Source organism: Varroa jacobsoni, unplaced genomic scaffold, assembly GCF_002532875.2.
Source record: "Varroa jacobsoni isolate VJ856 unplaced genomic scaffold, vjacob_1.0 scaffold_1170, whole genome shotgun sequence".
NCBI lineage: Eukaryota > Metazoa > Arthropoda > Arachnida > Mesostigmata > Varroidae > Varroa > Varroa jacobsoni.
In genome coordinates this window covers 220121-246829 of record NW_019214072.1, presented here as the reverse complement: position 1 = coordinate 246829, position 26709 = coordinate 220121, and the positions used below count along the sequence as shown (strand labels likewise).

Sequence of the window (26709 nt, the reverse complement as noted above, 5' to 3'; positions counted from 1 at the left end):
CGGATTTTCTTCTTTTCGATAAAGTGGAATTTGGTTTTATATACACTGTAGAAAAAAAGTACGCCTTTATATCCATGAAGCATTGTCATACGCAGAAAATCCACAGTTCGATGCGCTGCCCCTGTCTACATACAAGCTATAAAATTAAAGGAGAATAAGGGCTATTTAACGAAAATACAGTACGTGTTTGCTTTCCGAATAAGTAGAGCATTCTAAATCATCCCGCCCCTCTCTTTCGCACCAAGAAACACCATAGCCAAGCAGCAGAAGAAATGTATCAGCAGCAGATATTTACACGAGAGACTTCTAAAGAAGACACTTCAAAAAGCACAAGAAGTGTCGCTACCTGGAAATGGATAGTGGTATCGGGAACCAGGGAGTGGTACGAAAACGGCTTAGGAACAGATACCCAGCGCCTGATCAACGTCTTCAATGGCTATCAATGTTTCCAAGCGTTATAATAAAAAAACATCGTATGCAATGCTAACATGTGTGGTGTTGTGACTCACATGCTGAAGCGCTACACACTCTTCAAGGAGGAAATTGCAAAGAGGGCGCCCATTTAGGACCGACGCCGTGATGAACTAGATGCCTCAGAACGGAGAAAGCTAGACAGCAACGTGCAAGTACATAAGAAAGGCTATAAAGCTCACCGAGAAATAAAAGCGACTAAAACAAAGGCAGGATGCACGGCTCTCCCGAACCCTGCGTTAAGTGCAAGAGAACCCCTTGTCAAAAGAGTATTAGCAAGCATCAACACAGGGCTAGGAATAGAAATGAGTGAATTTAACGGGTAGTTTGAAGTAGCTAGCTGAAACCGCACTTCGCCATAGCATAACATAACACGGAGGTAAGGTATCCGCAAATCGAATTCACGCATTAACTTCACTGAAGTTAGAGCCATCTTTACGAGATCCCTATAAATATGCTCTTTGTGACGCTGCGGTGATGGCTTACATCCCTTCGGCCCACCCGAAGTCCGTGTAGGATGGAAAGACATGCAGAGCTAACTGTGATTATTTAGGAAACTCCACGAAAAGTAAGAGCGCCTTCGCCGCTTGAGCCAACTAATTTGGCGCTTCCTTTAGGAAAGAGGGCTATATGGCGTAACTACATCATTACAATCTGAAAGAGAAATGCGTAATAAAAAACGTAACTGTTTCATTCACATTAGTCGCTCGTATGTTGAGATGGATAGCCAATAAGATGGATAGCGGAACACGCGAACGCAAAAAAGATGTAAAAGTACACCGTTTTTACGCTCCCTTTACTTCATTCATGATGGGAATCATTGGACTTGTCAGTAAAGGATCTGAAATATTTCAAAACTTTAGAGAACACGACTTCTAACAGGGATAATAAGCGGAAAGGGGACTATCTGAGGTAGCTGCTGCCGCTAGCGGTAAGAAAGCAGCACGTCTATTTTAGATGCAATGAGAATGAAATATTCGTATAATTATTGGATAACAGTAGGATTAATAGTATTCATGTATCAATAAATTGTGACTTTTGTACTTGTGAAGTTTAGAAAAACAATTAATTTAATATTTTAGTAATTTAATCGTATTTTGATTAAAAAATCCATATTTATACATAGAATTTATTTATAAAGTCACCCCGCGACAAAAAAATGTGATAATACAAAATTATTTTAATACAGCAACATTACCACAGTCACCTATTTTTTGTTATAAAAATTTATAAATAAATGTAACTCACCTAGCCTTCTTGCACCTCTGGGGTTGTATACGTAATACATTAACCGATGACCGGACGCTAATTAAAAGGTAACTTTGTTCATCTCTTGTTTTGATGTATTTTACAGAGCGAGTAGACGGTAACGGTATGAATGGTTGCCACTTTAGTGCCCCTGAGGTTCTGCGAGGTCTAGGTTATGGTAAACCTAGCGACATATGGTCGTGCGGTGTTCTTCTCTATACGCTGCTTTGTGGATCACTTCCCTTCAATGGAACGGGTGACAGGCTCGAAGAACTCATCTGTCGCACTAAATATGTGGTAGGTTTCTGAAGCAGAGCACATTTCTATAACACTTTTGTCGGATTGCTTTAAAACAACCATTCGATGATGAAATAGAATTATTGCTGTGTTATAAAAAATCATCCGTAAAAACACACAAGTAACTAGTTATTATCTTCTCGATACAAGGCCATTTGACTCTTTTCTATTACGTAGGCAGCATTTTGGGCTCTTTCCATGTTGTCAACCACTGACCATTAGGGCCTCCCATAATGTCTTATGTGTTGGTATTGAGCTAATTGGAACCAACCATCTGATCGTGTAAGGTATTAAAGAATCACTAAAATTCCTACTTCTACACTTAGTAGACAAGGATGAGGAATTTTACCTAAATTGCCTATTCAATTGAGCACATGGATGGACGTAGAGACAAAAACTGATAATTAGTGGTATAGACTCAACGGTATCTACGACTTATCATTTAGGATGTATACTCCTATTATAATTATTACAGAATATTGGATAGATATTATTTTTTGGCGTTTAGTTAGACAACTCTAGCGGTTTGAGGACGGTGCGCCCATGTATAATTTTATTTGATAGAAGCCAGTTTATATTTTTCATAATCTTTATTCGAATACTTGAAAAAACGATAATATGGCAATTTTTTGCCAGCTTAGTGATTTTTGAGCTGCAAGTAGTCTGGTTATTGGCGCAGAGTTAATTTGAGTTCGTTGATCTAATTTCTAATGCTCTATAGGAAAGAAAGCGGAAAAAACAAACGAGGTATGTCTAAGCTCAATAGGTCATACATTTTGCTTCAAGAAACTTCAGCTACGTTCCTTTAGTTATTGCAAGCACAATCATTGTTTTCGCTACGCTTTCTTTAGCGCTTATTCCTTGACCTGTATAGCACAGTGGACTTTGTAATACAACTGCATTTCAAATTAGAAGTTGAAGTGGAGGGTTTGAAACTTATGCCCTACGATATTCATATTAACCTTAATGAAGCCCTCATGCTAATATCTCAAAAGTTACTCTTGCAATTTCTTTTGTGCCACAAACATAAGGGTTTCAATTCGAGAACTTTGCTTCTTTTAAAGACAACATTACGTTTCTTTAATCACTGTAATCGCATTTACGCCTCTTGACTTTCCATTTACAGGTAAGGGAATTAAGTGGCCAATTTGATTTTAGAAAACTTCCGCGTTAGTCTTAGGATGTAGCGAATCAGAACTATAAAGCGGATTTACGAAGCGCTGTCATTAAACAGATTTTCTTTTCAACAGTACTCTTAGGCTTGAAAAGAGCAGCGGCATAACTGTGAGGCCTATGTGGATGTAAAATGAAGCATTAAAATTAAAATCTGATAATATTTCTCTTAAACTGAAACAGACTACTGATGTTTAGAGGAACAGTTTCGGGAACAGCAAAAGGTACTTGGAATTATGTAATAACACCGCAGGGTACATACTTTTACTTGCAAACGTGCCAATTACGTATATTATGTTTCTGTCTCCCTGAAGGAGTTAAATTTGAGAAGTCTTTTCACTGTAGGCACGAAGATACATGAGAGCTAATGTTTTGAGCCTCTGAAGATCTACCCGCTTATAAGCTGAAGTGAAGGAAAAAGCTTATAATTTAAAGATTCGCCACAAGTCTTCGATATCATAACATTGGTTTCAAAGCTATAGAAGAGGCAGAGTAGTTCGCGAAAGCATATTTTTAATATCATCCAAAAATTAATCTTGAGCTTTTTAGTCAGAGTCTGTAGTGATTGTGAAGCCTGAGATTTAATGATCGTTCATTTTTCATCAAAATATTGTTGCTCGCGGTAGGAAAACAGTTGCCAACTACACTAGTTTTGGTATCGATTTCATTGCCACCTAAACCACGTTAGTGATAGATTTCCCACTCAGGCATCACCAAAGAACAGTGTTTTTTTGAGAGACTTCTACGGGTGTCTACAGAGTGTAAACTAGACTCACGGCCTTATGGTGGCCCCTTTTTTGCGGTCATTAAATGTCCGACTGGGTAGATACCAAGGCGTATGTCCAGAGAGGTTTCCCTATCGATAAGGCGTCGCCAAACACAAAAGTGTACAATCTACTGCAAGCAAAGTGTAAAAGCTCCTGCAGTGTTGTCAAGATAGGGAGCACGGAGTCAGTGCGAAAATTCTATTCAGGCACCGGTGCAACACCGCTACTAACGTTGACTGCAGTATTTCACTGAACCCCACTTCTAGCTGACAAACAGAATTATCTTCAATAAGATATTGACCCTTTCTGGGGAAAGCCTTCTGTATTATTTACTCGTTCTTGCTATAATGGTTCCCATTCACGAGTATATACTTTAGCCAATCGAATACACAGCACGAAACGATTACGAAAATTGTTCACGCTTTCTTGGGCTATAGAAAACAATAAGTAAATTTAAATCCATATAATAAATGGGGTATTCCAAAGTACTCTAATTACTACTTCAGCACAGGATTAACGCAAAAAAAAAATGCAGCTCAAGCACACTGAGAATATTCTGAGAGAGGCATCGACGCGCATCTTAAATTTCCTAAAACACAATAGAAAAGCAATCGCAGTTAATTTGGAACTCATAAATTAGTGATGGCTCTTGACTCACTACAACTCGATTGCGGATTGATATCACGTTGTTTTCTTGTATCTGCGCTCGTTTAACCAGGTCAATTGCTCTATTCTTTTGCGCGTTAAACTTTTTTTCACTCGTTTTACAATTGAACTGCAGTTAAGTCATATGCATACCTTGTAATACCGACTGGGTGGCTAGGCGACATAAAGTTGAAGAAGTTCCTTTCGGTAGCAACTGAATGTGTACCTCTCATGAAGTTGCCGCACCGGCCCGTGCTCACTGCGTGACTGTTGATAAAGTGCTACATTACTAAAATACCTAAACGGAACTACTTCCAACTAGACGGTGCAATCTAATGCATGCTTTAATCACACTATTACTTCCAAGGTTCACGTTGCAAAATTTCGTCGGATTAAGTGAAAGTACTGCCTCAATCCAGGCTAAACGCCGCCAGTCTTTTTTAACGAAGCTGTTTGTTCTCGTTGTATCTTTACCTATTGGCTTTACTGAAACTTTCGAAAGAGGAATTCTTCCAGTTTTTTGAAAACCACTTCAGAAAGCTATAGATCTGTTGGTCATATCTGTTCATCTAATAGAAAGAATTGTCATTGATTTAATACACTACTTTATGCTATCAAAAAAATTCCTTGGTCCCCAAAAAGATGGCTTAGAAAGGAGTTTGCAACTCCTATAAGTATGTTATAATCGGGCCACCGCAAGCAACACTGCTCAGAGTTGACATGTAATATACTGCAAGTTATCGCGTATCTTCGAAAAACTTCATTGATGTCTCTGACGGCTGGTTAGCGGCTGCATGGTGCCAACCTTTTTCACTAAGCAACCTGTCCCTCCGGGATCTGTCAGGGCCCAGCCCAGTAAACAATTTTCGCGCAGAGCCTAGAGGCGCGTCCCAACAAACAGCAACTACTCAAAAAATGTGCCAATGACCTAAATATATATGGAAATTCGAAATAGCCAGACCCGCTAAGAATTCATAGAGCAATTGACTGCACTTCCGCATCATATGCGAGCTATTTTACTTAGATCAGCAGGCTATGAAGGAACAAATTGATTGCTAACATTTGGGAGTTCCCTTTTATAGGCAAATAAAATATAGAATCATATAATAGATACGGCCTCTCGCATCAGCAGTCTTATTCTTAATATATCTTCAGTGAAGCACATGTTCAAAATATGGGATTATATGATTCTTCGGCTTGATCTAGATAGATATGTTGTGCCCACGTATAAATACTCCTCTCCTAGAACGATATTAAAAAAAGTTAATTCAAGACATGTAAAGAAAGCAGGATAATATGTTTGCCGTTACTGGCGCTGATCGGCATTTAGTATCTTCTAGAATGCGTATCTCTGCTCTAACATTAATTTTCTAATGGCCGTCAGTGAAGACCTTCGCTATTTAGGAAATAAGCTTATAATATCATTATCCATCTTTCCAAAGGCAGAAATGTCTCGTCGTAAGTGGTTTCTTATCACAACGCCTTGATATTGAAGGTTGGTGTCCAAAGGATGAGGATAAATTAAACGAACGTCTTTGGCTGGCAAAAATAATTATATTTTCACAAGATGTTAAAACAAACAATTATTCCTTGAAGACCGAGTTAGAATAGCACGACGCGCAGAATTGATCTAAAGATTTTACATGGTACCCTGCTATATGCTCAATAAATAGTAAACAACGCGAATAGATCATGCTATAATACAACTATATATCATATGCAAACTACGAGATAGGCAACTAGGTATATTCCTGTGTACATATATACAATATTTAAATGAATGAAATTCTTGATGGCTTCTAAGTTTTTAAATTAAACTTAAAAAAAATTGACAAAATCTAATTACTTACAGAGTTAGCTAAATATATGGATGTTTTTAGGTAGGAGATTGCCTTTGTAAGCTGGGACCTTCGGTATACAAATTAAGGGTGGTGCCAGCCAGTTATCTCAAGCGTGTGAGCTTATGTTTGTTACGATATCACTATATGTGTGACGTTACGTTTAAATGCGTTTGCTTGTTAGCTATATTTAAATGAAAGCAGATTCTTGGATGAAATTATTTGTATGCCCCGCTTCTGACGGGCGCTTATATAGCTAATACTCAGTTCCGCCACGGAGTCAATTTCTAGTCTACAAACTTGTGACAAAGTATCACCATACATATTTGCGAAGTGGCGACAAGCACGTTTCCCTTCACAAGCACGACAAGCATGTAAAACCTTCACTCAGTTATGCTAATAATCCGCTAGATACAGAAGTTACGCTGTTGAAAGGCCGTAAGTTTTTCTTCCGAAAAATGCATGTCTACTCAATTAAAGACACACTAATTTGCTAGTATGAGCATGTACATTATCAAAAAACTCTTGCTTTCGCCATGATCAAATCATAGGCTTGCCGTAGAAAGAGGCTCCACTACGAAGCATAGCGAATGAATGCATGTCCTTTGTTTCGATATACTGCTGCGACTGACATTGTTTTAACCGACACATATTGTCATACTCATATCATGGAGAACAGAACGTTTTTCGAAATTGTTTGGAACAGAGTTTGATCCTCCCAAACAAAGATGTAAAGCAGATGTAGAATAGCCATGTGAAACGTCCAACTTTGAGACTATATTTCTTTAAAATGCGCGTTGTTGCGCTTTGTTTTAAACATTAGCGATGAAGACTAGTAGAGGTTTCTTTTTTATTTTGCAGCTGTTTATCCACGTTTACTTTCTATATATCGTATCACCCCACATCTGAACCATGAGGTCTTGCTACAGGAGTCATCCTGAAGTTAGTCCCTTGCCAAAATCCGGGAAATGCAGGTTAATATTGCCAAATATCAGCCCAAGTGTGGAGTATTACAAGCCATGATTATGCGCTTTGTGGGTCTTGCTGGACATATCCGAGCTTTTAGTAACGAACCTATGAAGCAACGTTCCATGAGGCCGTAGTAAACATCTGTCAACTCATGTTGGCCATATGTTCATGGATACCATGGCCACGTACCTTTCAGCCAAATATATATATACACATTTTGCTTTGTTAACACACACGCTCTTTAAATATATATAACACCAAGAGTTTACTATAAACTGTGCGTAATAATCCATACCGAATTACGAACGACTGAAATTGAAATAAAAGTTAGCCAGAAAGTAGAAATAAATCAGACTGAACCGCAATTTTACAATTTTTGACAGAAGCCGTTGTGAGATTGACGCTGAATTGCGTCTATGTGGCTAATCGCACATTGGGAGCACAGAAGAGCACTTTTTATAGTCGGAAATTACATTCATGTGAGTAATTGGAAGTTAAAATAAATCTCTAGTTCTTTTTATTTTGTTGGCCTATACGTATTAACACTTAATAATATATGGAACTATGTAAAAGCGTATTTAATCAACACGGGCTGATAAGTAACTGCTTTTATGCCCAGATACTTTACGCATATATTGTTATGGTCATCGAATTATTTACGAAATGACACACACTCAAATTGGTGCCTCGTCAAGAATTATGGATGAAGCCTGCTTTAAGTAGTCATGGTAAAAACGCACTTGGAAAGGATAGATATATATGACCCGTGCCAATAATTTTAGAAGCTTCTGTATGAGAACGAAATATTGTTTAAATAGATACCACTTAGCGTTTCATTTTTGCAATTTTTGCAACGAGAGGAGAACGAATCTTAGAAATCAAGCGCTGATTCGAAAAGGAATGCAGCGGTCGGCCAAGCCGCTAACTGTTCGATGGCTGGTCCTTAAAGACTAAAAGTTTTTTTAACATTAACTTTGTAACTTGGCTGACCACTCCATTCATACTCGAATAAATCTTTGGAATCGATCATGGATACATGCATATAAGTAGCCTATCGGCATGGACGACAGATATGCAGCTTGTAACATTTGCTCCTTGTAACGGGGATACACGTCACGATTATTTACAACGTGCACTCTATAGAAAGTAGTCCGTTTTCTACTTTATCGTCCTCAGCTACGTCGTCCATAGGCGATTGTCATCCCTAATCGAAGCAGTTCATTATGACGAGATTATGAAGGTCAAACCATAGAAGTCTTTACAAATTGGTAACTTTTGTCACCAGGTCTACGGTCGACACCGATTTCGAGAACCCCTGCTCGTTAAAGATGGGAACCTGAACTGAGTCGTATTAGGTGAACACAACAGTGTATGTCTAGCTCCTTTTTTTTCTAATAATTTAGGCTCTTAATAGCAGCTATTACATTTGGCCTTAGTCACTATCTATCTGAATTATTCACTACTAACAGGACTTTAATTTTAGCAAACAAAACTTTAGGGGCCCTTCTAGCTTGTAGGTTTTAATGGAGTTTTTTTAATGCTAACTAAAGTAAGCATAGGAGCGCACGTGAGGTTTTAAGTTTGTAAGTGTCGACGGAGTAAGAATCTCGGGCGGTGTGGAAAGAGCTTCACGTAAAATTTACTCGTAGAAGAGACCTATGTATTTTTGGGTCTCTGCAAATAAATTCATTGTTTTCAGTGGCGCGTCTCAACGCCGAACTGTTTTATTAGTACTTTAAGTGCTAATATTATTGAGGACGTACCGTCAAGACTAATAGTAAAAAAAAGCCTAGACTTAGGTTTTTCGATTTAAGCGATTGTGGGCTATCTAATTGTCTAATAATTAGACGCTCGAGAACCTGCCGCCGAATTTTTAGTGCTGCTACTTTGCAATTTCCGTCGATAGATTCTTATCAATTACCTGATCTAGTCTGATTCGCAGTTACGAAAGGGTTCCGACAACTTCATTAAGAATCAGGATCAGAACTGAGGATTAACTTTATTGCATTTAATGCTGACGAAAAACAGTTATTTAATAAATAAGCATTGTCAAGTGATATCTGTTTGTTAGGTACCACAAAGCTTCATTTTTTACGAAATCGCACAGTATACAATCGAAGTAAGCGCTCTGACTTCAACATATCAGGAATTAAATGATCACACTGTCCTTTCGACGTTCGAAATCGAGTACACCTTAATCTGGAAATGAGTAAAGCTTAGCCACAAGAAGCTTACTATTGGCTTAATGTACAATATTTGCCGTGTTGTTGATTTGAGACGACTGGAGTGACACTGTTCTACTTAGTCTTATTTTTATTTAGTAGTCTTGAGTAATTATTTTTTAAACAGCTGCTGAAATTTAAAGATGTTGCCATCTTTCATTTACTGCCACCCGTCGATGTAAGATAGACGTATCCACTCAGCATACTTAATTTAGTTCAAATGCATTTATAGTACTAAAAACACAAAAAAGCCAATCCTATAGTCCTAAAACTCCATAAAATTAGACGACCACCTCAGCTGAGTAAAAGAGGAATAACATGATCAAGTGCCTGCTTATGAATCCATTCCTGTCCCAGTACTACAACTGATTTCGATAAGTAACTCTCGGTATGTAACAATACACATAACTTTAAAGTGAATTTCAAAGAAAGTTCAAAGAAACGTGAAAAAAATTACTTTGAAGAGAAGGCTAAGCAAATATTGAGCGAGTTGCAAATAATTGAAGTATTATTTAGATCGATAGCACAAGTTTTTTAGCATATTATTAACAACTGTAGGAATAGTATTGACGCATTTGCACGTAGCGTAGTATTTTTCGTATACGAAAAACAGTTTTTATAAAACCGATTTTCGTACGCAAAATCAAATGCATAGTTTATGGAGAAAACAGCCGTAATATTAAGACACAACGTCCTACCATAGTATCATCCACGTTGGTATCGATCATTTGCAGAATAGTACCGACTTTCTTTATATAAACACACAATCGAACCGTTTACAAACACTATCCGTAGCTTTGTAAACTGGCTGAAATCTATAACGAAACACTTATTAATTTCATGTTATGACGTACGCTCAGGACTTGCTACAAGGGGTTTTTCATGACGTCACCTTTACTCCAGTGATGAACGTTCTCTTACTACCAGTAGATTGGAGCCGTCAGGACTCCCTTGATGTCCAAAGTAACTTATTCTAGATACTGCTTATGCCAGTCTGAAGCCATTATGCATCAGTTCAGTGAAGGGCTGATTTACCGATCGCATCTCGATGGGTGCGTGCGTGTAACCTTTGCATACATCTGAGTAATAATAGTTAACTACACAGAGTATATAATTTTTACGCGTCTAATACTATTTACTATATGATCCTTATCATATAGATATTCATTTCGAATTAGATATTCATCAATCGAACATTACGTTCAACAAATGTAAGTCAACCAGTCATTGATGCTAATTTTTAAAGCCTTTAGGACACCATGTCGCTAAAATGAGATGATACCCGAAGACCATACGTTTAGAGTGTTTGGAATACGAGTTCATTATCGTGCATCCCGTCTGTAGCCTTTAAGTGTAGTGGTTCTGGTGTGCGTCATCAGCGTATCTAATGGTACTGATAGTTGAGATCTTTTGTATTAGACAATAAGACTCAATAGTCTATTGTTGTTCTCTCTCTCAAAGTAGTGCTTTTTACCATCAAGGGGTGATCCTAGGTAACCCAAGCCTTTAACCCTATTGACAACCTCTCGAGTTTTACGAGGATGATTGACCATCTTTTACTCAAGTCATAGAGTTTCTAGGCATGTCCTACTATTTTCTTACGATTTAACAATGTCAATCAACAGATTCACATCTGCACTTTTCCTACACCTAAAATACTTTCTATTTATATCTTCTAAAATTAGGTAATCTCCTTAATTGTTTAACTTCGCACGAGATATAGACGTTGGTGAAGTCTCTGTAGTACATTTACGTACTAATCATATGCTAGCGTGGTAAATCTACCTCTTGTAGACGTGTGGCTCAGCATCCGCAGTTGAACTTGCCATCTGTGCTCTTCTTTCTTCTATTATCTATAATAACTGACTAAATAATACATGCCACACTGTACAGTAAGGCAAGAATCTTTGTCTAACAGACGGACATTTTCCTTTTATATACACTCTTTAACTTAGCAAAAAACTAATAGAAATTTATGACAGATATTTTATAATAGTGACAAATTTTATTTTTATCAATAGTGAAGCGACGAAATATAAAAGGATCAAACGTATATTTTTTTTGAGAATTGGCAAAAATTGCTTTCCTTGGACAACACATTTGTACCTGAACGCATTTTTCTCTTACAATTCGGATCGTATCAGATGCTTGCTTTTTCCCAGTGACTGTTCTCGTGCAATTGTATTTTAAGACTGTTGTCCTTATTTCAGCAGAAAGGCCGTTAGCTATTCTTAAACACGTTAGAGCAGCTGAAAGAATAGCAATATAACATACGCATTTTCAAATGCCACCTGGGAAACCTGTTTCACCTAAGACATTTTCTTTCGTATTACTTCCTCGACGGCGATGCCTCAAGATGATAAATATCTTTTTTTACATACTTCGATTTGCTCTCAAATGAAACAACATTTAAATCTATTTTTTTTTTATCGACACACATCTCCTTTGGTTTCAACCGATTATATATATATATATATATATATATATATTTTTTTTTTCTCTTAGATAAGCCTGTTGTTCATTTATGGCTATCTCTTGCGAAATAATTATAATATTATTTTGTAATTCACAGAAAACATTAATTTTCTTTATTAACCAAGAGCAGCAGCCTGTTTACAGTGGAATCGGGGCATGACATAAACATGAACAAGAATAACAGTAATAACATTAACACCTTTTCACAAATTCACAAGTATATACCTCATATGCCCTATAACAGTTTGTTAAAAAGATATATATATATATATACATATATATACATATTCTTTATTTTCTACAATCGATAGTAAGTTAAATTTAGCCATACCTGCGGACAACCGTAGCAAACCTTGTCCTGATACAAAAACTAGCAAGTTGGATTTTTAGGAGTCATCTAAAGAAAGCAGTATGGAAGTGAAGCTTAGACTAAGACATAAAGTTATTCAAATATTTCCTTTTCGCTTTACATATTCATCGGTCATTTACTTATAGATTACCGCTTAAATGCGTTTGATCAGCACGCTCACTATAATTTCGTTTTGTAATGAGCGAAATTTTATCTTGAAATCAGGCTCTAAATATAGATGCTTCAGGTGAAAAAAAGCGCATTTGTATGATAGTTTTCTAGCCATTTTTTGGAGTTAGAAAGCTGGGCTAAAAACCGGCTCAAAAATGGGTTGGATGGGTCAAAGCTAAAGCAACCTGGGATATTGGTGCCGCCTGTAGTAGGGACTTAATTAATGAAAAAACAGTGTGGAGATTTTTAGCTACATTTGAAAGTGAGATTCTTATCTTGGAGGAGGCGTATTGTTCCGGCCAAACCTCCGAAATCGATGAAGACCACTCAAAGGCACCTTTGAACAAAGACGGCCGGGCCGGCGCCCAATTCTTGAGTGCATCCTAAAAGAATGGACCGCGAATAGTCGGTCATTGTAAGGTATTCTGAATCTATATGATTTTGTTAAAAGTTATCAAAGACTCTGGCTGCAGCTCAGCACAGTGGTTTATCGCCTCTCGGCATCTCGTCCCACAATGACGGATTCCTACGCAGACTTGTGGCAACTAATGAGAAATGGTGTCTTTATGCCAATATGTAGGAGACAAAAAGGTTAGGTTACTTGCGGAGATTTGTCTAAACCTGTTGAATCAGACCCTATCCGGAAAAAACAACGATTTGGGTTCGGCACATGGGATTATAGGTAGAAGTAGGTTGAAAAATGGTTGAAATCAAATCGCAAGGCGAGAGGAACGAGAGTTCAACGGTATTATTATTCACGACAAATAGTATTCAGCTGAAGTGTGTCTGGATAGATATATTCTCAAGTTTCTATGTAAGACTGGATATTAATAAGGTGGGCATGATCGTCTAGCGACCATTAAGTCGGGAATGCATTTAAAATATTTGGTTTTATGGTGAACACCGTAACTATGATATTAGCAAGAAATGACTAACGACTATAATATTAAAAAAATGATTATTCGAAATTAAGTTACAATATCATTGGAGCATGATGGTCTATTATGTCATGACAGACATTTTATTTTGGTATCAATAATTATTGCTTTTCATAAACCGATTTTACGATCTTTTTATACAACCCCGTACACGTGTAGACTCGTAACCAAAGCCGGAATCATTTGCCACCGGAGGCGCTTCATTGCTCACATGTCTTCCTCAAGCCATCCTCGGCCAGGATGCGCGATGTCCATCATGTCTGGCGGATTCGACCTGCAACTGGAAAAGGAAACTTGCTTCGAAAAACATTGTATACATATAGATCCCACTTTGAACATAACAGCATAAACTTCTGGCAAAGTAACGCCAGACAGCCAGGTTCAACCAATGTAATAAACAGATTGACAACGTTCGGGATTTTCAAAAGCTGGAAGCAGCGCCTAATACAGTGGATGTAATGCGAAACGTGATGCCCGGTTGAGTTTAAAAAAATCGATGGAATAATGTCTGAGAGGTGCATATCGTTAATATGTCCAATACATTTGCTTCCTTCAGCATTAGTGTTTCTGAAGAAACAGGGAGCTTCAACTGAGCTATAGACGATGCGACTATATAACTATGAACGTAACAATAACAATTACTGTTGGAATTTTACAGGATCGCGTATATTTTGATATACTCGTATCAAGCCCTGCATTGGGACACTTGCGAGGAATTTTTAGGCACAACGAAACAAGGGCGATACGAAGAAATTCCAAGTATCACGAGCGTACACCCGCTCCAATAAGTTTTAAACAAAAATGCCCAGGAATATCCCACCATGAAGCCTTTTGTAACTAGGACAATGAACTTTGAAGTGTCCCTAGCCAAGATGATGTTGTGTTAGAATATTTCGCCCAACAGGAGTTGGCTATAGGGTGATATGTGAAGCAGTTAATAATTTCCGTCACAACAGCATCGAAGAGAAGATAGGAAGTGCAAAAGACTATAAGGTCTTGTCTACTTTTCTAACCTTTTTTTTGTACATACGTATCTCACATATCAAGTGTCAAACAGAAAAGCTTTACAAAGTAATCTTTTTGTCAGAAATTAGTTTAAGCGTTCAATTTGTTTGTCTTCATATAATGCACAATACCACAGTAAATTGGCATGCGCTGTATCAAATCCGTTCGGTTCAAGAAAAATTAAAGCTTTTCTAAGTTATTGTGATAGCCCAAATTAATGCCCACATAATTAAAGCGCTTGGTATTCAAACAAATCATAGACCATTGTATATGATCATTATGACATAATCGACCTTTTCTCTCTTAACAACTCAGTCTAGTGTTTATCTACGCTAGTAATATGACTGAGTCATCGTAACCCATTATCATGGTGATCAGACAAAGCAGCTTTAATTCTGCAGAAACATTTGTATACGAGCAAATTGAATGTGAAGTTGACGCAACAACATTTCACTTTTGTAGGAAAACCTATTCTGTACTTCCGTTTTAATACCAATTTGAATTTATAGGGCCAATTTCTCGGACAGATATGATCTTCCACTACCTGCCTCTATTCAATGGTTTGTCTCCTAACAACGAGCAATGAGGTGCTGCCACGACGTGGTGAAGACGAACAAGCTGACCGACAAGCTCACAACCACAGTGTTCTCTGGCATGTTTAATATGGCAATTATCAACCAATTCACTGAGAAAAAGCTTGAAATAATCGAGTTCCTCTTAACCATGCCATGAAGTCCGTGTGGATATATATAGGACAAATTTGTACACGCTTAAGCATGAGTTTCTACTTACTCTTGTGGACTTTTTCCCTGTAACCATTTGCACTTCTTTTTGCAATCTATTTAACGTGATAATTAAGTGATAGTTTATAGACCTTTAATGTATCCCGAAGTAGATCTTCGGCAATCAACATTTTTAATCAAATACACGATTGCGTATAGCTCCTGAAAAGTGTGTTGGATAAATACACAAATATAAGTTGTCGATACTTTTCTCATTACTCCGTAAGCAATCAAGCATAAACTGGCGCATCTTAAACGTAAATGTATTAAAAGAATATTTTTTAAAAAATTAATGATAGAATAAAGATTAGGTATAAAAGTTTTTTGCTCTCAGGTTTCCTGTTTCCTTCTTTACTCTGGCTTGTTTTGTAACACAGTTACACGTATATTTTTATAAGGCATTGCTTGTAGTCGATGTGTATACAAAAGACGATTTTTATTTGGTCAATTAGTAGTAGTAGAAGAAAGTAGCAAGAATTGTTACCTAAAAAAATTGAGAGAAAAGCACTTTAGTGATATCTTCACACAAGTGGTCGATTTTAACGGTTGTTTATTCTCAAAGCACCAATTTTAAACTTTGACGAATGATAACCATTCTTCTAATATTCACAACAACATTTTTCTAAAGTTCAAGACGAAACATACTTTTCGATGTTTCTCACACCAGTTGGGCGTAACTGTTAAATTTTTACGTTGGATACATTCTTTTTGGGTCTCTAATAGTAGCCCAGCGGCGTTTAATCGCATCATCTCGGGAGACGGAGCATTCGCCAGACTTCTCCTTCAACAAGTTCAGCTTTAATATACAATGATAAGTGGCACCGCCTTTTTCGAATCTCGCGCTCAAGTATAACTTGTCCAGTCTGAACCACAAAGAGTCTTTTAGCTTATTTCTATAACCAAAATTGGTCACATTTGACCGAAAATTATAATGTAGAACCGAATACTGAGGTGCTCGTGTAACACACGCTAAGTCGTATCAGGCGACCGGCAAGAAATTTTAATATTTGGATTCCCTGACATTTACTCAGCTATTGCAGTACCAACATTTGTGAAGCGTCTCCGTAAATGCTGAAGGCGCCAAATAACATATACGGACCCCGTCGTTTTAAACTTTTGCACAAGACGACTCAAAAGATTTTTGGGAGGTGTAACATACCTAACGGGCCGTGAACGATGTTATCGTAAACAGTGAGTCTCCAACAATCAGTTTCATAAAAAAGGTCGATGAGCCCAATTCTCCGGTTTAAGCTTATGAATCCTCACTCTGGTCCCGCAAATAGTAACTCCGTTGTATTTGCGTACTGGATGCTGAGCAAACTTTCAAACGTCAGGAACGAATAATGGATATTATTAAGTATATATGTAATCGATATTGTTTGGATTGACAAACATCTGCTAGATTTACTTCAAGCGCTGTTCACATACTACAACTAAAGATTTGAAAATATTACTTATATAGGAAAAGCGAGGTGCAAAAAAGGCAAAGTAGAGCAAACGTAGATTTTTCACGAATATACTTACAAAAATATTACGTCAAATCTGCTAGCCCGGGATTCTGTGCTTTGCAGCCAACAAAAAATGTTTAAGGCTAACTTACTCACACGTGCATAAGATATCTATTGTGAATCGAGTCAACTTCGCAAACGAATGCTTTCCTAGTATGCCTATTTTAAAAATTCCATTTAGTTTCCAAAAATGAATATATCTGGAAAGAGTATTATCAAGAAGTTCTTGTTTTGGTAACATTTTCTAAACCTACTTCACTTTTTGTTAATATTAAACAGCTGCCGCGGATATTTATGCCTCTATGATTAGTGAAGACTTTCTAACTGGGAGGGCTGCTTAAAAGAGTTTGCCAAGTTTGAAGATGGGGTCTCGGACTTGAAGTATATATATTTCGCCCCGGTTGACCGTCCGAAGACCTTGCCTGGCAAACAACTGGGTCATTCGCCGATAAGGTAACCCTACGAACATTCGACTATCGTCAGGTAACCAGATATTAGGAGCTTTGGTATACCTTAGAATGGGTGAAGCGCGCAAGGAAACAACGTGTCATTAACCGTAGACATTTAGCCCAGCACCAGGCAATACCAGCCACAATCACAGATCTTTGCACTAAATTGTTAACGGTGATAAGAAGTTGTGTCTCTACGTCAGTATAGAAGATAGAAGAAAGAAAAGAAGAGATACGCCTGAGTTTGATTTTTAACCAAATCTTCAATCCGAAAGAAAAACACGGTTTTTAATTGGAAGAGTCTTATAGACTGGTAACTTTTTGATATGGACAGAGAGGGTCAATAAAGATCTGTGTACGGAACATTTGCATCGATTAAGTAAAGTTGTCCGACGGAAGATAGCAAATTGCAAGACAAAGCCATTCTGTTCCATGACAATGCAAGCGAGATACGGCCAAGGTCATTAAAAAAACCATGCGAAAGCTTGAGCGCTAGGTGCTCTCGCACGTACCATATACTGTAGAGCGGGCGCTTACGGATTATTACTTTTTCCGATTAGTTGCAAATTAAATTAGTAACCGTACATTTGGCAGTGAAAACAGTCTTAAAAGCACGGTAAAAAAAAAGAGCTTTTCAGCATCAGAACCAAACGTGTCCGGCGAAAAGGCAAGAATATGATAATTAAAAATGAAACAAGGTCATCGAACACATAATGATGTGTTGCTAGATTTCAAATAAAACGCTGCATTTCTAAGATGAAAAGGCGACATTACGTATGTTTCAACCTAATTATATACGTAACCGCACATAAGGTTCAAGTGGCGGAAAATTTAAACTACACACCGGAATCTCCTAAGGGCATCAAATGTTAAATAACAATGTGAGCTATATGTAGCAATAGGTTATTAGTTGTAATATTATCCGCTATTTCAGTATTCCGCTGAAAGTTATAATCTCTCCCTCAGCGTTCGGTAGTTGATTGCCTTTAGTGACAACTTCGGAGTTAATTGTCATTACTCCAACTTGTAAATTCGATATTAATAACTGACGACGAAACTAACCGAATTTATCCTGTTCCAGATGTCAGGTCCTATATGGGATGCAGTAAGCAGTTCAGCAAAGGATCTTGTTTCTAAAATGCTCGTGCACAATCCCCTTGACCGGTAGGTGGTTTTCAACGAACTTCTCGAAAATGTCTTATTGGGCAGAAGCTCTGGCCTTCGTTGAATCGTAGCTCACATTTACCTATCTCAATAGCTGTGACATTTTTTTCCTATATAGGCGCACTAATCTGTAATTGCATTCATCTTTGCCCAACTTGAATGTTTCAAAAAACGAGTTACTTGTTGTTTTTTCAATTATCATTACATGCTAAGGATTGGCCTTTTCGAGAGTCAACTATTTTAGCCTCTGTCATGAATCAGTATTATGGCTTTAGGGTGACTTCTACTCTAATTTACTGTTTCATGAATAATTTCACTTGCAACACCCATATCTATTGTTACCTGTCATTTTGATTCACTTGCTGCTGACGAACTTCCTATAAATTGGTAATTCTATGGGACTTCATCCAGATTAAAGATTTTTAGATCTTATTCCAAATTTGTTACTTCTTAACTGTTTTTCTAAAGATCGGTTTTCTCCATACATCAGTATAATCGCTGCACAATCTCATTTTTGCTTTATGTTAACGCCTGGATCCCCAATAGAATTCATTTCGCAGGTCAAAGCCTTCACATCTCGTTGTTTCTGGGCGCTTAAATTTGAAACTACGCTGAAACGAAAAACCGATACACATTAGTGCTTCAACCCTTGTTTAGTAACTGTGTGTGTGTGTGTGTTTTTTTTCTTTTATTTATAATCAGTACATTCGTGTTGCTACTTGAATGTTAAAGATTTCTAATTACTGAGGATAGTTTAATATTTCGTTTATGAGCGACCTTTCAATCGCGGTATCGTTAGCCATTCTCATTCATTAATATAATGAGTATGATGATGGCTTTGTTTTCATTGTTTGTATATGGCGCCACTAGCATGATATCACAAACGAAAAGTTTATACCAACTACATCTCACTAAGAGCATTGCTATTAATGGGATGGCACGCGTTGCTACTTGTATTTAGTAGATGAATTAAGTAAACTAATCCGATATTACCTTTACATCTTAGGCTAGACAAAGTGGTCAATGTCATGTTTTTAAGTTTATGCAGTTCTCTTATATCTTCGTTAGCCCATGCATATTTCACCTAGCTTTACATAAACATTAGCTATGCTGTTGGAAGATTATTTCTAAATCTCGTTCTTAACATTGTGTCCGCACGTCTTTGGAGTAGTAACAGGACTCGATTTTCTTCCTTTTCTGCACTGCTGAGAAACTTAGCAGCTAAGCTTATTCCTCTGGTTCACCGATTCTACTGACAATAAACAAAAAAAAAAAAGACACTAAGCCTATGAGATAAAAAAACGAGGGTCTTGCGCTTAATGCTGGATCCATTGTTTGCCAAATAGTCGTTTAAAAACGAAAGATGGCACAAAATAGCAAATGTCCATCTTATGTCATTTGTTAGTTGTTTACCAGTGCCATTTCAAAAGGCAAAGCGCAAAGTGAAGACTGTAAAATCAAACTGGACTAATAGATTTTTTAGATAAGTTTTGTAGTGGAAAAACACATGTTTTTCCAGAAAAACACTGTGTTACTATTCAAGATAAGCTTTTACGGGCCAACGTAGATATATAAAGATTAATAACCCAATAGTGTTTTTGAATGCCCAAAAAAATTCTAAAGAAGCATCGTTTTCTTTACTGTAATCTCCCATTTTTACTTTCCACTGAGCATATTTAAGCTGTAAGAAACGTATGCAGGTTATCTGCTGCAGAATGAGCGTCCGATAGGTTTTCTTCTTCTTCTTCTTCTTCTTCATACAAAGTACTTATCTGTTTTTGATTGCAAGTAAAGTTTATCTTAAAGTGAAGTTTTAAACTCCTTACTTTTAAGATCGATGCTTTCTTCCGCTTTCCTTATTTGTCTGAGTAACGGGTCGATATCACTATACGTACAAATGTTCCAAATGCTACCACACCTCCTCAATATCTTAATATTAAGATATTGTCCCGCTCATGATTTTTCCAGTTCGACTTCTACGCGAGTTCGTACAATTGTCTAACCGCAACATCGTCTCTAAAGATAAACTGACCATTTTTTATAAAAGGCATATACTCTGTTTCTTGCGCGCTTAATATAATGTCATCTAAATTTAGCGACCCATTGTAGACTATCGCACATGGTTGACATTTTTTAATATGAATGCACATAATTAGATTAAAGGTAATGTTAGAAAATTTCATTTCAATGAAATTTACCGAAAAAAAATCCTGAGAAAATTAGGAAACTTGCTAACTGAAACACTAATAAATCATTGGTCTTGTCGACTGCTATAGATAGGTTCCGCGCTTATGCTAATACATGATTAGCGGTATTGGTTACTAACACCTAGAGTGACAAGAAACAAAAGAAAACCTTCAGATAATCATATATCTGTTAATTAATACGACCGAACGGAAAAGCCATGTACAAATTATAATATATTGTATAAATTATTTAAGGAGTACAGGTTCTAGAGAGAGCACTAGAAGCATGTTTTGATCCTGCATCCCTAACAAATGGCTTTTTCTATAAAAAGAATTGCTATAGAAATATCACTTACACGAGCGCCTGCAACGAATGGACAATCCGGCGAATTCCGTTAACTGACAACGTCCTAATCAATCTACGGCAATCGTCATAAATCTCTCGTTGATCTCTCTGATGCGTCAAGCTCTTGTATCTCAACAGGGCTAGATTTGCAGTTCCGCTGATATGCAACAAGTATCATATTTAAACAAGAAAGTCTTGTAAATAGCCTAGTGAGACCACCAGTCACTTTGGCAGTTTCAAGGAGTTTCTAATCATAAGTATTCACACTTCTCGTAAGCTGCATAATAGAATAGATACTTTACCTAAAGTGTTGTTAAGTTCAAATCAGATCTTTTAAGAATTGATAGAGCTCAGTAAAACGACTGTTGTTTTTTCATAAAGACTATAATGAGTCGGGTCATTTTTTGCCGCGAAACACCGACAGTTTGTGAAAATTACATCACAAATTCTATATTATTAATCCAGAAAAGACGACTACGACTAAATCAGACACAGACTAGGCATATATGAAATAAAAATGGTTTTGCGCTTGGTTTTTCAGCTTTTAGATGTACTCAATACTTTACGCTATGGTCGGGGGCCTAGGAGTATTTGCAATATGGTAAAACATGACCTTCAGTATATTAGGTATTCGGTAATGTTTCATTAAATTGAAAATAAGGTACGTAGCAGCTTAGAGATAATGTTCGCTGCGCTCATTTCCGACGCAATTGATTTTTTGCCAGCAGGTGGAAAATTATACATCTCTTTTACGCAGATACTTCTGCACCTTCAGCTACAATAGAAATTTTCGGGGTAATCACTGTTCAAAAAGTGTGAAAATTTCAAGTCCAATGAATTCGAAATTTCGTTATTAGACTTCTTATGATTACTTATCATTAATAGTAACTGGTTTGAAAAGAGGACATAACGAGAAGGCCTTTTCTATGCTTGAATGTCCTTATATTTTTAGTTGGAAAAGTGGTTATCTCACAGTAACAGGTCCTCCTGAGTAATGCCTGCTCTGTAATTTTGACATCATAATATTCAAGATAGAAATTGTCGCTAATAATAATAAAAAATAAAAACTAACCAGAGATGAACACGATAAGTAATATATTTAGCACTTATGTTGGAAAGGAAAGCGGAAAGAATGGATGCATAGTTATACAGAAAATATGATGTTCATCTCTAAACTGAATCTTAAAAAAGTTTTTAATTTTTATAATAGATTGCAATATAAATTGTTTCAAGCGTAACTCTATAATAGGCATTATATGGTCTTTAACATAAAATCTCGCAGACTATTTTACGAGGTTCGAATTTTTTATGAAGTTAGAGTGTAATTTAGCACTTGCTATATTTCGTGCCAGTTTCTGCTAAGAGAGAGGGCAGATTCCTCAGTATACCGCCGTCGTACCGAACGGTGTGATGTGAATAGGGACATGAAAACCTTTCGTAGCTCAATTCGATCCTAAGGACGTATTTGCATTTCGAGGCAACTGTCCTAACTGAAAATAGCACTGATATAATCAATACGTAACGGGTTCCGCATTTTACAACATAAAAATCTCATTTTAGAATAGATAATAAAAAGTAAAATGTAGCAACAGCGTATAAGGAAAGGAACAGACATTTCGCTGAGACCGGTCTCAAGAAAATGATCGAAAACAGAAAAAATTGTGAAAACTAAGTAAGCTACTTAAGTAGTATAAAGACCTAAGATAATGTTTTTTTTTTTTTTTTACTTAAAAAAAAGTAAACGAAGCTAGCACACTACTTAGGTTATTTTAAGAAATTATATTAGCTGTTATGTGATTGTTTAATAATTTCAAAAACAAGGAGGAATGCAGCAGACCAATTTCAAGCTGAAATGTTGTATATGACGCCGTGTATGTGGCCGATGTAAAATCGAATTTGACAGCATCAGTTATGTTGGAAGGTTTTCAGTGCATAAAAAAGTGCTTTTGATTGAGCGTCGTCATCAATTCAATCGGTCATATTTTCCCTAATACTCTAATATGGCGGGGCGAGCACAGCCTCGAAGAATTATAGGTGTAGGCACCTGCTAAAACAGATAAAAAAACAAGAAAAAAATAACTACGCACAATTAAAAACAAAAAAAGGAGATTCGTCCGTCACACATAATAAGAAGATACCTTTGTCTGACTGATAGAATGTGTTTAAGGCTTTGGTGGGTTATAAATTGTGTGTGTATTTCCCGTCATCCGCACATATCTTTAAAAAAAGTATGAAATTGACGAAAATAGAGGTATTGCTTTCTACATTATTTTTACAAAACGTTTGATTAAATGGATGCTTTATGTTTAAGGTATACGGCCGTGCAGTTATTGGAACATCCGTGGATCCGACAAAGAGACACCCATGCACCTTCAGAGCATCTACACGCTACCGTAGAGCAGCTATACCGATTCAACACCTGCCGTAAGCTTAAAGGTGTGCCTCTTTTTTTCATACTATTTACTCAGTTCCTATTCATTAACATCAGGCGTATGAGTTTGCTAAACTTTAACAAGCCAACAGGACCATGTGGTTACCGCTCGAAATTATTATTCGGTTTAACATAAGTCGAATTTTCATTAAATAAAGCCCATTGTCTTTCGTCGAACAAGGACCAACAATGAAGATCGTTTGAGCTGATACAGTTGTAATTGATCGTTATTTGCGTGTTGTTTTTAATTTATCTCGACAATGGCACGGTGCACGAAAGAGTGTGTAAAAAGGAGATGATTTGTCTGCAAGCTCGATGCGCCTATACTGGTAAACTTACGATATTTATTTTAGTATTAGTGTTGCCGAAGTCTCGATGCAACTTATTCTTCGTGGAGGAAATATTTGGAATATTTCTCCTTCAGCGAATTTTCTAATTCTAAATTAAAAAATGCTCTTCCAACTTTTCCAAAACATTAACTTTCTAGAGAAAGTTAATGTTTTGCACTTTTGATTAGAATTAATTTTTTTGTATTTATAGCCAATGCTTATTTAGAAATACGCCGGAGCGTATTTAGTGGTGGTTGCAATGGTTGCATTCGATAGTTTTCTTTACGGCTAACCAAAGATAAATAGCAAATCATATGGAAATGCTTTGATTAACTAATTATTACCTTTTCATATATATACACCTCAGATTAAATTATGTTTGACAATTCACCCTGGTCGATATCTTAACGCCAAAATGACAATTTCTTTATCATTTTATAAAATCTTCAAAAATATTAAGCATTTCAATTATAGTCTGCCTTGTGGGATGGAAAAAGTAAGTTCTTGTAAATTAAGTCCAAATAATCAAAGCAGGTAATATATATTAGTCACTTAGTAACCTACCTGTTGCAATTGAAGATAGGAGACAATTATCGTCAAGCATAACTCGAAAATTACTTGCAGTAAAAATCTTATTATCGCATGTTGATCTCACGTCCCAGTTATTAGTAGTCTATAGATGGTAACTCGCAGAGACATCTAGCGAATTTAGATAAAGTAAATGTTGTCCTCCTTGGATGAAATGAATTAATGCGCATCTCATCCGGTACACGTAACGAACAGCGTAGCGTAACATCGCTTCCAAGTAAAGGACATTTTATAAAATTTGACTCTAGATTTCTAGACCGATAGATACAATGATGTTCTCCTATCTCGGTCTTTGTCAATTGACAGTTTCTATAAATCGCTCATACGTATAGAGAAATGCTCATAGGCCGCTAAGTCAGTATTGGTTTGGTAGTGAAAAGTTGTATTTGTCTCATTGTGGAAATTTTATCACACAGCCTATCAGGGCCACGGTAGACATTATCGTTACGGTAACCTTCTTACATATTTGACCAGAGAATGAACCTCGTAGCATTAATACGCCGCTCAATATGAACCAGGTAGACGATCTGGGGGACTAGTATTGAACAATGAATATGGCACCTCTCCTTCAATGCACGCATTTGTGCAAGTAGTGATCTCTTTGAAAGAAATTCTAATACCGAGACGGTTTTTTACCAACGACTAAAAACTCGATACTCTATTAGAAGAAGCGTAAACTTGAATATTTCATTTCCTATTGATACACGTCGTATGTTATAGGCAGCTAAATACAAAAAGGTGTAACCTTTATATTTGACATGTTTGAATCTATAAGCGATAAGTTGCACATATTTGCCATTTGAAAAATAGACTTAATATGCAGGCTTTCCGCGCCAGTAAAAAAAAAAACCTAACAACAAGTGTCTTTTACGCGTCATCTTTTCTGAGATCCGAGATGTGACCCGTTCGATTTTTCGGATAGCTCTATCATCTATATATACCAAATGGTGTAACTTCCAAGTAACAATACAAGGTTTGGTCTGAATCAGAACAGGGTCACCATGTGTGAGTCCTACTAGTACTTTTTAACTCGCCTTGACTTTATAACATATCCATCAACAGGCTGTCTCGAAAGTACAATATTACTGACGAAGGTTGCGTAGTTGTTCCGCAAAATTGATGATAAGCGATGAGTTGATAAGTAAGTTGATGCTAAAGGTACACAGAAACATTGCTAACAACTTACCGTTAGCATATCGGTTTAGTATATCAGCGTCCAATGCTAAATATCATATTTAGCTAGAGTATATAACTAAATTCTTATAAAAATGGGCCCTGTACAGTTATTTCTCAGTCTCATTATACTGCAACATATTTGTAAATTATATAATAAAAATAACTTCTTTCATATAACAAAGAAGCTATTTTCTATACTGAACGATTCGCCTGCTAAGCACATGCATCATGCTATGTCATTTGTCCATACCATTATGGAAAAATAACGAAACTAGCCGTTTGTTTTTTATTTTAAGCATAAGTACTTAATTGATGTTCCGCCTTGAATCAAAGAATATGTTGACCCCTAGTTTTTTTTTTTACTAACTAATGATATTAATGTTGCTATATGAACAGAAATTCAGGCCATTTGTATAACAGTGAAAAAAAAAACTCACAAAGACACAACTGCATTTCCTGGTAAATTTCGGTGATGGTATCTTGATTTCTGCCATCTATGTTGTGTTTTATTAAGAAAACCCTCCGAAGATCATAACGTTATAGGCACTAAGTCAGTGGCCGCATCGTAAAAAAAGTAAGTATTGTGTGAGTTTCCTGGAGTGAACCTCTGGCTCCATCAGTCCCTTATACATTGTAGAAGCTCCATAGATTTGTAGCTCTTCAATTATCCATTCGATGCCGATCATATATATATATATATATATATGTATGTATATATGGTAGTCTAGAACCGTATTTTTGGTGTGATATTTTGACCATAACAAGTTCTTACTTACTTAACTTAGAAGGGTTTTAATATAAAACGGTAAATTCCGATGCCCTACATAGCACATTGTGTAATAACGTAGACAAGAAATTCGTTATCGATTGTTAACAATTGAAGAAACTCCTTTCGGGTTCTTTTTCAATGTTTGCTAGCAAATGAGCTGCAATAACAGCGAATCGCGTCAACAATGATCCACTCACGCAGAATTACAACCTTTTCTTACCACCTTTAGCGCAGTCTATAGAACAAAACTATCGCAAAGGTCACATGCCTATACTTAATAATTTTATCTAACATGTAAATTGCAAGTATTTGAGGCCATATCATCCGTCCGAGGACCTCGTCTTGTCTGTCATGTTCCTATAAGTAATCGGCTCCCTAGGATTGCGCTCATGGGTTGTGATTTAATCGTTTTT

General features: G+C 36.8%; 1 protein-coding gene and 1 long non-coding RNA gene across 5 annotated transcripts in view; one reads left to right on the top strand and one right to left on the bottom strand.

The window, feature by feature from the left end:
- CASK (peripheral plasma membrane protein CASK) overlaps positions 1-26709 on the top strand; it is a 318301-nt gene that overhangs the window by 98737 nt on the left and 192855 nt on the right. For all 4 annotated transcript variants that reach the window (XM_086971259.1, XM_022845516.2, XM_086971260.1 and 1 more), the window contains exons 7-9: positions 1826-2016; positions 18389-18471; positions 23315-23439. In XM_086971259.1, coding sequence (XP_086827385.1) covers positions 1826-2016; positions 18389-18471; positions 23315-23439 — 399 coding nt within the window. The remainder of the gene's footprint in view (positions 1-1825; positions 2017-18388; positions 18472-23314; positions 23440-26709) is intronic.
- Positions 13615-19065, bottom strand: LOC147752545 (uncharacterized). The gene is made up of 3 exons (XR_015313751.1): positions 18814-19065; positions 18370-18625; positions 13615-13843 (listed from the first exon to the last, which is right to left on the bottom strand). It is a non-coding gene; the product is annotated as an uncharacterized LOC147752545 (long non-coding RNA).